The sequence below is a fragment of the Filicampus tigris genome, chromosome 7 (genome assembly GCF_054856515.1).
Source record: "Filicampus tigris isolate MCC_2025a chromosome 7, RoL_Ftig_1.0, whole genome shotgun sequence".
Classification (NCBI taxonomy): domain Eukaryota; kingdom Metazoa; phylum Chordata; class Actinopteri; order Syngnathiformes; family Syngnathidae; genus Filicampus; species Filicampus tigris.
The window spans coordinates 25,942,501-25,955,275 of NC_141223.1; the positions used below are offsets into that span (position 1 = coordinate 25,942,501).

The 12,775-nt window shown below is 38.5% G+C and overlaps 1 protein-coding gene across 3 annotated transcripts in view; it reads left to right on the forward strand.

Moving 5' to 3' along the window:
• LOC147145377 (unconventional myosin-XVIIIa-like) overlaps positions 1-12,775 on the forward strand; it is a 135,361-nt gene that overhangs the window by 91,803 nt on the left and 30,783 nt on the right. For all 3 annotated transcript variants that reach the window (XM_086036572.1, XM_086036573.1, XM_086036571.1), the window contains 6 exons: positions 1,077-1,142; positions 4,971-5,099; positions 9,184-9,327; positions 9,488-9,577; positions 11,771-11,890; positions 12,440-12,551. In XM_086036572.1, the coding sequence (XP_085892698.1) occupies positions 1,077-1,142; positions 4,971-5,099; positions 9,184-9,327; positions 9,488-9,577; positions 11,771-11,890; positions 12,440-12,551 (661 nt within the window). The remainder of the gene's footprint in view (positions 1-1,076; positions 1,143-4,970; positions 5,100-9,183; positions 9,328-9,487; positions 9,578-11,770; positions 11,891-12,439; positions 12,552-12,775) is intronic.

A 12,775-nucleotide genomic window follows, 5' to 3' on the forward strand; every position in this document is an offset into this window, starting at 1 on the left:
ATAGAAACACTACGTTTAACTAAAAAAGAGTGGTAATTACCATCCTCTTTTCTGTTACAAAGACGTCGATATTGTCATTATCTACAAAACATATATCTTAACCATATATCACGTTCGACTGGTTCTACTGGTTCAAAGTCCACAATCGCGTTGTCCATATCAATGCTGTCATTCATTTCAGAGATCCTGCGTCCGGCGTCCGCCATTACTGCTCGAAAAAAATCTGGATATCCCACTCACAACACCGTCACGTCTTTTCTGATGCATTTCATTGGTTAAGAGACCGATAATTAAATAATAAACAGAAAATGACGTATACGCTCTCCCGGCTTTAAGGGTAGAAAGACGCAACAGCGCCCCCGGCTCTAATGGTGGAAACGCGGATAAATGCATGATCTGATAGCGGTTAGCACATCTGCCTCTCAGTCAGAAGGTTTGGGTGATCCTCCGTCGGCACTAAACTGAATGTGAATGTAATGTAAATGTGAATCACTCAAAGGAGTTCCCCACAATATCAATCTGGGACTGATCCAGTGTGATCTGAAAATTAATTTATGCAAGAAAGGTTTGTGGATTTCCCATTGTGCCTGAACAAAACACAAACTCAAATATCTATTTCAAAACAGGCTCTTACACTACAGAAAAAAATATTATAAGTGTTGTGAACATACAATCACTTGATTGCATTAGACAGTGTTTAATAGAGCTACTGTATGTAACCAACATGAAAGCCCATGGATGGAAAAGGATCATTTTGAAAATATGCATAAACATTGGCATAGTCAATATAACCACTTGAAATGTCCTGAACAAGTTAGAAACCACAAGGAAAACAACAGCTTTTGGCAACGATTTTGAGAGCCGTTCGTGACATCAGCAACAATTTCCAGAGATGAATGATCACAGAACTTCACAGTAGAGATGTAAATACATTGTAGTCCTGTCTTCTAATAGCAGATGTTTTGTCTCAGATATGGGTGTACAGTAGGTAGAGCCCTACATTCTAAAGACAAAGTCATTTTATTTGTTAAGATGTTAATGTAAATGTGTCAGCTCTTTGTATTTATGGTTTCCAGGCAGTGGAGGAATTGCTGGAGTGCTTGGATTTGGAGAAAAGCAACTACCACATGGGACTAAGCCGGGTGAGTGGAGGACATACTCTTTTCATTGTCATTACAAATGTGCTTATCGTTGAACTGTTTCGTTCTAATTTAGACATTGGTTAGGCCCTTTGATGCTCTTCTTTCCAGCCATCAGTGATGTCCATCAAATTTCATTGATCAGATCAGCACTCTTTTCATGGACACTAAAAATATTGATCCCTTTAGGATTTCCGTATTCATGCATCACACTTTTGATCAGAACATATTATTTTGACATGCACAGATAAACATAGCGAAATAGTAGTAGAAGAAGCAGTAGCGACTTCTGTGTCAACAAAACAGCGCTCAGTCCATTTTCACTTGAAAGGTTAGCATTATTTCACTCCCCCCCAGTTTGCGCTGTTACGTCGAGTTAAGACTTCCAAATGGAACTGCAAATGTACCAGTTTGGTCTTGCGCTCGCCGTGTCTTTCGTTCGCTCTGCTGCGTCTACTAGCTTTACGGGACTAACAGGACGTCACAGGCATGTGTGGTAAAGACGGTTTGTTCCGAAATTTACGTTTTTTTATGCGCGCCGATCGAATTATCAATCGACATAAACGACCCCTCTCGTTCGGAATAAAATCATGATCGGAATGGGCTTGTTATTCGTATTGAGATGTGTATTCGAAGTATTTTTATTCCGATCAGGCTTTTAATTTGAATGAAGGTGTCAATGTAAACGTAGTCAATGATTATGAGCAAAAGACACTGTAGACTTTAAAAAATATTATTAAGTGAAGTAAACAAAATATTCGGTCGCAAATTCAGTGCTTGCCATAACTACATGAAGCCTTTGACCCATCAAGTCGGGAGATGACTTATCAAGTTTAAAACCTTCCGTGGCTTGCCCTGGATGAACTTGTCTGTCCCTCTTTTTGAGAATTGCGTTTGGGTTATCTTCCTGCATGATGAATGATGTCCCAATTTGTTTGGTTACACTTTTTTTTATATTGACAGAACATTTCTGTAGGTTCACGTTTCTCTAAACTTCTGATTTCATCTTGCTGCTGCTATCATGCGTTAGACCAATCAACATTTGAGTGAGCACATGAAAGTCCAAGTAAAGTTTACCTCCAATCTATTTCACTGATGATCTTGTCTGTGTGGGATCATGTGTAGATCCTTGTTTTCGTCAACGTTATATGTGTACGTATTAGGGGTGTAACGGTATACTCGGGTGTATTAATATGTTTCGGTATGGCATGTTCGGTTCGATCCACTTGCGTTCGGTTCAGTCCACTTATTAGCGCCAGCTTCCGCACGGACGCTGACTATTGCATGCGGGAGACGAGAGTGGCGGCACAAAAGGGAGAGCCAGAAAAGAGCCAGAGCTCGAAGGTCTCCGCGTACACTGCGGCCTCCCGTTTGGGAACATTGTGGCTTTCCTGTTCCCCATCGCCGATGGGGAAAGGTGCGTGGATAAGTCCGAAAGTTGTGTGCCGACATTGCTACATGAAATCGGCGACTATGTTGCGGCTAGCACGTCTAACATGCACGGCATCATCCGACTGAACGTTTCTTAGACGAGGAAGCAAGCAGTCTTTTTAGCCCAAAACGTCAAACTTAAATAGCGAGATTTATCCTATTTCCAGGAATCAGACGTACGACCGTCAGACGTAGTTTAATTATTACGTTTTTATTAATCCAAGTACAACTGCTCGCGCTCTTCTTTCTCCACTTCTCCACTTGCTTGCCGTACGATTCATTCATGAACCTCGGAAACATCACAACTCAGCAACACACAAATCCGACCACAACACCAAAGATAACCCAATTCGTTACAATATGCTGTTGAACATTCAAATATTTCAATGGCTAAAAAGTGTGTACAATTTCATAAAGACTTTTTTTTCATTATAAAGAGTTTTAATATAGTTAGCAATAATTGTAACTGTTATTGTATTTTTTTTTATCACAAAAAGTGTATACATGTACTGTAATGACAACTTGTCTTTAACTTGAATACTTAGATGTGTCTTAGTCATAGGCTTTTGCTGCTGAGTGTTTAAAGATTTGAGTGTCTTAATAATTTACTAAATTAAGAGATCTTTATTGTTAGTGTATTTTTTATTCTGGTGTAATTTCTTAGAATGTCACCCGAATGGTTTGCTTTTATTTATTTTTTCTAAAAAAATGTACCATTTACTTGTCATCTTTTCAAAATAAACATGTATATTTTTTAAAAAACAGTTTTTTTGTATCGAAAATATACCGAACCGAAGTTTCCCAAAAACCGAACCGAACCGAAATGTGATTTAGCGTACCGTTACACCCCTAGTACGTATTGTGCTTTATTAAGCCTGGTGGGCTGCCATCCTTTTGCTGCCCCCATCATTTAATCATTTGTTTTTATTTTGGTCCTTGTGTCTTCACAAGAAAATGACTATTAACACTGAAATGTTTGGGGTCCTGCATTTATTCAAAATATCTGTGTGTGCATGTATGTGTGCAATGTGTGTTGTTGAAAGGGCACTGCTAAGTACATAATTTTGTGAGTGATTTATTCTTTGAAGCGTTATTAAGCGTTTGTACTGTACATACAGTAAAACACTCCGCAGTCCTGATATGATTTTCCAAAAAGATTTTTAAAAATAGGAAATTTAAGATAAATTATTCAGGAAGGAAATAAATAAGATAATAATAATTATATAATAATTTTACTCTGCCTCTCTTGATACTGTATGTGGTATATCTGTTGTGTTAATATTTTGTGAATGTTAAAAATTAACTGAGCCAAAGTCTTTTTTTTTTTATTTCACCTTTATTTATTGAATATATTTTATTGTTCTTTATTTCAATGCAAATGTTCCATATCCTTGAGAATTGAAAGATAATTGCACTTAAAAAGGATGTTCTAATTATTTTTTGCCAACATCATTAGTATATCAGTAGCATTTAAAAAAACACCAACAAACAAACTATGCTATCGTGTATCATGATACTTTCTGGGTAAATAAATCGTCCGAATAATGTTGTTATCGTGACACACAGTAAATACATTACACTAAAATGAAATATCTGTTATGAAGCTGGTCAGCTTCTCGACCACCAGGCTGATCAATTCTCTGATGCATTTATGTACTGTGTACAGTGGAACCTCGATTTAACCGACTAATTTGGGGGGAAGTGTTCTTCCATTAGACCCCGTTGTCTGTTGAATTTAAGTACTTCTTTCTTGGCCTAAAAACACCCAATACAATACAAAATTATTTTGTACATTTTTCGTGACCTAAAAATGCCCAATATAGTACAAAAGGTACTGTAAATAAATATAAAAAAACTTTTTGAACTGTTTGAAAAGTTTTCAAGTTTATCCAATCTTAACCTTGCTTGGGCATTTGGCGATAATGACGCTCATTTTATCCCCTCTATTGAAATTGTATTCCATAAATAGAGGCATGACCAAAAAAAACAACTGTACATACTGTACCGAAAATAGCATGTTCGAGAGATCCGTGCAGTACTGCCTGACAGAACTTGTTCCAGTAAACAACAATCATACATATGAGTAGGTAGCTACGGCACGCTCCTTTTTAGCTATGTGCCTATGGCAATGCAAAGTTAATGTCTTGGGGTTGTGTTCTTATATGCATCTTCTCCTCCAGTTGAATTAGTATTGTGATGTTGTCAAGCTTTGGTGACCTTCCTCAACAATAATAATTTTCTTTCTGATACTCTCCTTGCTTGCTTTGGAGTGGTGGAGAAATACATTTTTACGATGAAAAATCTTGAAAATAGAGTGGTGACCAAAATCTCAAAACTGTTTTTTATATTTGTTCCTGTTAGAGTAATTACTGTGTGACTTTTTCTGTTCTCCTCACTCAGGTTTTCTTTAGAGCAGGGACTCTGTCAAGGCTTGAGGAGCAGCGCGTTGTTCAGACCAGAAGAAATATCTCTCTGTTCCAGGGTGCCTGCAGGGGATATTTGGCCAGGCAGGGTTTCAAAAAGAGAAAGGTAAGATTTTTACACAAGGGAAAGGTAACACTTCCAATTTTTGCACACCTTGCTACACAGTGGAAAGAAACTGAACTGTCGCATAGTCTGCTTGGTTCAAGAACTAGTTTTCACAGGTAGTCAACTGTCAGCCACTGGTTATGTGGGGATTCCAAATTTAAATAATTGGTGATTGTAGTTGGAATTTCACAGATCTAACAGCCAGATTAAGAAAAAAAGAAACTGAATGTTAAGTGTAGGTAAAACCCAGCCGCCGGCTACTGCGGCATTGTCAATATAGGACTGTATATGTATATTGTGTTTTTACAATAATACTTAACTATATATATAGAGATGGGTACTTGACCCTTTTTTGCCCGTCCGCGACCCCCCACCCTTGACCTGGGTACCCTTCCGGCCGCGACCACATATTCATAAATACTGTCGGCCCCTGCCCCATTCCGAATGTACTCCCACAACTGTATGTCATCGCAACATAATGGACCGATCAGAGCAGCAACAAATTCTGATGTGTGCGTGGCACGTGTTACAGACCTGTCACCAACAGCACAATGTGTCAGTCATGTGAATCAATGCGGTAGTTGTTTGTGTAAGAAGAGACGTGAGACAGCAACGTGCGTTCAAGCGTGTTTGTATTTCCTTATTGTCACCTCACGTTACCCGCGCCTCCCACCTGCAACTGGGGCATACCATTACAAGAGGGGGTGGGGGGTGCTGGGGGGCAATACGACAATCCGTATAGCATCAGTTGTCGTTCGCGCCGATGCGGGAGTAGAAAGAAGCCTAAATAGAAGCCTTTCACCGAGTAGGCTGAGATGAAATTTGGCCGCCTTGTGAGCACCTCCCACGCATGAGGGCCGATTAGTGGGCCGGACTAAAATCCACTTCCCATGCTTAGTCCAGCCATTTTAAAAAATTTGTCACCCCCCACCCCTCCGCCCCAAAAATGGGCATCCGGCCGGGCCGGAGGGTCCGACCTGTCCGGCCCAGGGACAGACTGCCCAGCTCTCTATATTTATAATTACATCTGTATCTGTGGCTAGAAAGCAAAGTGTGGAGAGTCTCTGTCACAGAAATGCACAGGTGCCATAGATGTAGCAGTCCATCATTGCTAATAACTGCCTCTGAAAATATCCATGGTCTCTACTTCACTGCTGCCTTTTTCCTCTCTTTGTAGCAATCAGCTTCTTCCTTGACAATTGTGCCATGTTTTTGTCGTTCAATTAAAAAATAAAAAATAAAGCACGTTACAGTATTTGAAGCCTGAATATACAACACATTCACATTTTTCCATTGCATTACATTTGTAGATGGTGGGTGGCAAAGAGTCAGCAACTCTATTTTTTTTCACTCTGTTCCACTTTAGTTGCATTCAGCTGCTTCACTCAAAGTCCAGTTGCTTGAGTATGAAGTGTTTCAGTTTCTACCTACTTTTCTATTACCCATTTCCATTTAAGATTGCCTCAGCTTTACTTGGGATATCTGTTTTCCACATATCTTACGGTGGGAAATGACGCTATCAGTTATAACAACCCACGAACAAACAGTGTGGCTGTTGGCCATGGCTAGGGGGGCTTTGAGAGGAGGCAGAACGGCAGCAATCAACATTTTGCAAAACTGCGACCACTCCTACTAATGTACAATGTCCTCAGCCTGTTATTACATTATTGCCCCTGTTTTTAAAGTGGAAGTCAAGCCAAACATTTATTTTCAAGACTATGTTCTATGCAGGCCCACTATTGAAACAAGGCATTCTGATTATTATTGCGTTTGTGGAATATGAGTTAATCAGCAATGTCCACCCATTTTTAACCATCTCAGGGGGCGGCCATTTTGTCATTTTTCAACTAGTGTGCCCGCATTGAATCTTAAAATAAAAAATGTTTGGGTTGACTTCCACTTGAATGTAATTATTCAGGGTGCAGGCTCCCTGTTTGCCACCTTCACCAATGACGAGGTGAATATTTCCCACACTCACCACAATAGCGAGCATCCAATTTGTCAAAATTGTACTGGGGGAACCTTGCTACTAAGCATGAATGCCCATATGCAAAAAAATAAATAAAAATGTCCAGATGCAAATTGCATACTGTAATCCCACAACCCCCATGTGGCCAGTGACGCATATGATTGATTACATTACAATTAAAACCTCGCTTCCAGCCAATGCCGCATTGTTTACATCTGCAGGTGGCGGCTTGATAGCGGCTTTAGTAAGTTAGCACTTCTGTTGTGATCCCAGAATGGATGAAAACGCGAGTATTGTTGATTCTTCACCAAAAAGAAACTATATCCCTCCAAGTCACAAAAACAACTTTGAATTACTCCCCTTCCATGTTGGGGAAAAAAAAATGAAGGATGACACAGCACGGGTAGACAATCTATTTAACGGTAATCGGGACACAAACAAATCTTAGTGGTTTGGTAACTTCCCTGGCTTCAAAATGAAGAGGAAAACACTACATTTTTCCTTCAAGTGTGAGAAAAAGAAGGATAATCAAACGCTTTCATTGTCGGCCAGGGTTGCTGAGGTACTGCACCAAAGTACTGAGGACCACAGATACATGTGTTTTCTAACATGTTTCATTTTGTTACATGGCCTGGACACATTTCCTCCACATAAACTCATCCTTGATTTAAGTAATGTAATCCCACAATGCACATTGTCTCTTCATGGTATTGTGGTGGTGTGTGTGTTTGTGTGCGTGTGTGGGTGTGTGTGGGTGTGTGTGTGCGTGTGTGTGGAGGTGTGTGTGTGTATGGTATACTAGAGTTGAATGGATTAATACAGTAATCATCACATAACATCATTATCAGAGCTGGGCATTTTGCTAAAAATTGAGCGCCCGTTTCGGATTCGTCATCCATTTGCAGAATGGGTACCCTTCGGCCGTCCGTCATTCGCCTTTTTTTCCAGAGGGAAAAAAATAGTACCCGTCTATAGGCCTCTAATTTGAAATGGCGTCCATCTTAGTTTAGTCGGCTGGTCCGACTAAACTTTCACTAGCTTTTTTTTATCCAGTTCTCAGTCTCTTAGCCAATGAAATGCATCAGAATATAAACGTGACGGTGTCGTGAACCCTCGGATGATGAACCGGAATTTTTTCAAGCAGTAATGGCGGACGCAGACGGTCACGGGAGATCTGAAATAGTGATATAAACGACTTTGAACCAGTGGAACCAGTAAAACGTGATATATGGTCACGATTTATGTTTGTAGACTGTGATGATATCGAAGGCTGTGTAACAGGATAGAGAATGGTAATTACCACTTACTTACTTTTTTTTTTTTCATCAAAAAGACTGCTTCTCTTGCACTGACACTTTATTTCTACATTTTTTATTAAAACACTAAATAGTAATAAAGTTTTAGCGAGATGTTTCGCCAGGCGCTTTAGGCCCTCATGAGTTCACACTGTGCTTAAATGTAGAATAGAAATTTACTAAAGTCATGATTACATTGAAATGTCCTAAAAGTGTTGAATGAAAATATACTCCACTAAATGTTTAAAAAAAATCCTAAACATTAAAGACCCTCTAAAGTCATTTGTGTGGTTTTTAAATACATAAATATGTGGGAAGATAAGTGTTGAAAACATCGGCAAAGACTGACACTCTTTCAGTGCCGACCCATCATTTCCAGGATTGTGGCAATGTAGTTATGTACTAGCTGCCTTTCGGCAGTCAGGTCTAAAAGAAAGGAAACAGTAGAGGGCAGCAGAAGATAGAGACCTGTCGTATAGGCTCCAGCACACCCAAGACCCTAATGAGGATAAGCGGTATAATGGATGGAATATACGTTACATTATACCAATGTTTGAACATTGGAAATATTGTTCATTAGTAATTTTTATGGTTTTATTATTATGTCTGAAGTCCATGATTTCTGATCGATATTTTTTCCCATGATGCCATTGAGTATTTACTTGCGCATGTGCATACCCTTTGGCTTTCTGGGGAAAAACTACAGATCAACATCAGTACAAACACTACAAAGTAACCAAAGAAACGTGTACATTTATTAGTGTTTTTCGATTCAGTCTTGTCTGCTGACTTTCAATTCTGTATGATTTCTGTCTGACAGATCCAGGATTTAGCAATCCGTTGTATCCAGAAGAACATAAAGAAGAATCGTGGGGTCAAAGATTGGCCATGGTGGAAGCTTTTTACTACAGTTAGGCCTCTGATTGAGGTGCAACTCACCGAAGAACAAATCCGTGGCAAGGATGTAAGCATAAAACGTATAGCATTGGGTGTTTTTGGCTTTACATTGATTTAATTTAGCAAAGAAATCAATAATTAATAAAGGAGTCCTAGATTTAAATGAGTAAATTATTGACTACACAGATTAATTTTCCATCATGCATCTTATGCCACTTACTTTCTAGGAAGAGATCCTTCAGCTGAAGCAGAAGCTGGAGAAGGTCGAGAAAGAAAGAAATGAACTGAGACTCAACAGTGACCGTCTTGAGAGCAGGGTAAACTTGCAAAAACACAGACAAATAAAAAAACAAGTCTGGATTAATTGTGTGCAATTTTTCTCACAAATGTTAAGACCATCAAAATTGGCGTTCTTTGTCTTTGTCAACAAATGGCAACAAAGTTCAATGAAATAAAAAGCTGTGCTTTTATTTTTTAACATCTTTCGATGAAACACACACAGTTTCAAGACTATGATAAAATCTTTAGGAGTTCTTGAAAATGTGACCTCAGTGAAAGGCCAAGAATGGGGACAAATTTGGGAATAAAAATTCTAACATTTTTCAAAGGACAGTGACGATAACGCTGGCTCCAAGATACACCGCATAATAAACTAATAAAATAATAATGATTTTGCCAGGCATGACGTGTGTGCAAAGTTTCATGATGTTTCATGCATGTTTAGAACCTCAAAATTACCGTTGTTTTCTTGGAAAACAACAGCGTTTCACGGAAAACACTCTCCCGAGCAAATATGAGGTAAATCTGGTTAACCAATGGGAGAAAAACATAAACATACATAAAAAACATAAGAAATAAATAATATTTCCTTTAGTCAGTAGGTGGGGCTACCACTATGATGAAAAATACATTTTTATATGTCTTGAGGCTTGTACTCTGATCAAATGTTTGAAATTTATGATAATAAATAAAAGATATGATAATCTGGGTCAAGTTACAGCAGCTTTTGTTGTCATGGCAATGTCAAATTTTAAAGTAAATTCAAAATGGCAGACTTCCTGTTAGGTTCAGCATATGGCTCTAAGAGACTTTGTGGTAAATCTTGGACAGTTGTATATACCTCCAAATTTTTGTAGGCGCCGCCAAACAAAAGACAAAGGATCACTTATGATTAACATTCACAATGGGCTAACATTTCCTGCGATGCTGTGCTACAATGGCCCAAAAATTCGCTAATATCCTGTATTTGGTGCGAATCGGCAGTGGTTTGTATTCAGATCTGCAGCCTCCGTTTGGAAACGCACTAAGACCACTTCAAAAAGTGGGTCTCGGTGTGGTTGTTTGGTCCGTGATTGTTTGTGTGTATTCACACCTGCATAAAAGGTCCGGACCAGCGTTGGAAACAAACCCTGGTCCGTGTCCTGGTTAAAGTGGACCAAGCAGTGCAGGGGTGAATGCACCACTCATTTCTATAAATCTTCGCAAGTGTTTTTTGTGATATCAAAAGAGATAAATTAAAAGATCAATTATTTCAAAACTTTCTCAATTATTGTGACCTATTACGTGTACAACTCAATTAAAATAACAAAAAACATCTTTGAGAGGGGGACGGGGGGAGTAAAAATAAACAACGCAAATGTGGTTGCACAAGTGTGCACATCCACTTATAAATGGGGATGCACTGTGTTAAAAATTACATTTTCTGTGCTTGATAATGACTGTTATCATTGTGTTCCATGGTATCTGTAATGCCATTGTTTTGTACCTTTCTCCTGCCTAATCCTTTTGAACTATGAGGTGCCTGCTATGGACGCTCTCTGCGGACCATGGCTTGCATGACTGCAAAAATGTTGGGAACATCCCACTAGCCCAGCTCAACTTGGGAGTTTATCAGAGGCACTTGAAATGGTGACGTGTGTGCTAACTCGGATCTAACATGAGTTTGAATATATTTGGTTAATTCCGAGCACAGCCACTTCCCCAATTCGGCTATGTGCGCACATGTGCCAAGCACGTTATCAAAGTCTCTAAAATATTTCATTTTGTTTTCTCAGTGGAGTTGTACAATAGAAATGTGAAATTAATGGTGGTTATATTTTTTTCAATGACTTATCCTGGTCTCATTTTTTTGAATACCACAAAAATCTGCCATTTGACTGTGTATGGCGTTTTGAATTTACTCAATTTTATTTTTAATTTTATTTTGTGGTTGCACACAATACAATCATCTGGATTTAAATACATTTTAAGTAGATGGAAGTCTACTTAAAAATATATATCTGCATCCAGATGATTTTATTTCGTGAAACCACATGACGTAATAAAACTGAGTAAACTCAACACTTTTTTCCCATTTTTTTCAGTATAGGCTTTTTACCCACTGTAACTAAAACATACTAGGTAATACTGTACTATGAAGAAACATGAGGGTGTGATTTCTTGGATTCATGAGAAAATAAAGTGAATTTGCTCAAAGCTTCCTGTACTTGTGTGTGTGTTTATGTGATCAGATCACTGAGCTGTCATCAGAGTTAACTGATGAGCGGAATACAGGGGAGTCGGCCTCTCAGCTCCTAGAGACTGAAACATCTGAGAGACTCCGCCTTGAGAAGGACATGAAGGACCTGCAGGTATACACACCTGCTTGTCAATTGTTGTATGTACATGTATGTAGAATAACACATTTATTTACATTTTTTGAGTGGTTGATTAACATGACAATGTACCATGCTGTATTCTTGGTCAATAAGTCTTGTTTTAATGTTGTCAAATTACTGTAAGTACCCACGTATCACTTTATATAACTTTACTGTAAATGTTAGCCAGGCAAACGGACTGTATATAAAAGGTTGGGTAAAAAAATAACTCCATTTGGGTACGCAATGGACTGATCCACTAACTGGGTCAATTTGACCCAACATTCTGGGGTTTTCGCACACCAAAAAAAAGATATGTCATTACTTTTATTCGTTTAGCATATCGTTGCTATCCTGTGGAAAAACACGTATCTACAATTTTGGAAACGTTTTTAATTTTCACATTAATGCGATGTCTGGAACACGGAAACACCATTCATGTAAAAATAAGAAAAATAAAAAAAGTTGAGAAGTGTTTTTCACAGGACAGTGACAATATGCTCACGTGCTCATAGCATTCGTTTCCTTTTACGTATCCATTAGGCCCAGTTTGACAATATGAAGAAACAGATGGAATCTATGGAAATGGAAGTGATGGAGGCTCGTCTAATCAGGGCCTCTGAACTCAACGGAGTGTTGGATGATGACGAATCAGGTAAAACAACTTCCTACACAAGTCAAAACACCAAAAAACAGCAATAATTCTTTTCAATTGTTCTTGGTCCATCATTTACAGCATATGACTTGTTGAATAAATTACTTGATAATAATTTTATTATCAATAACTTGATAAAAATTACTTTTGGATAAAAATACAAATTGTGTGTATATGTAAATGGATATGTTTTTATATATTTTTCCTCTGAAATATAGTGTATA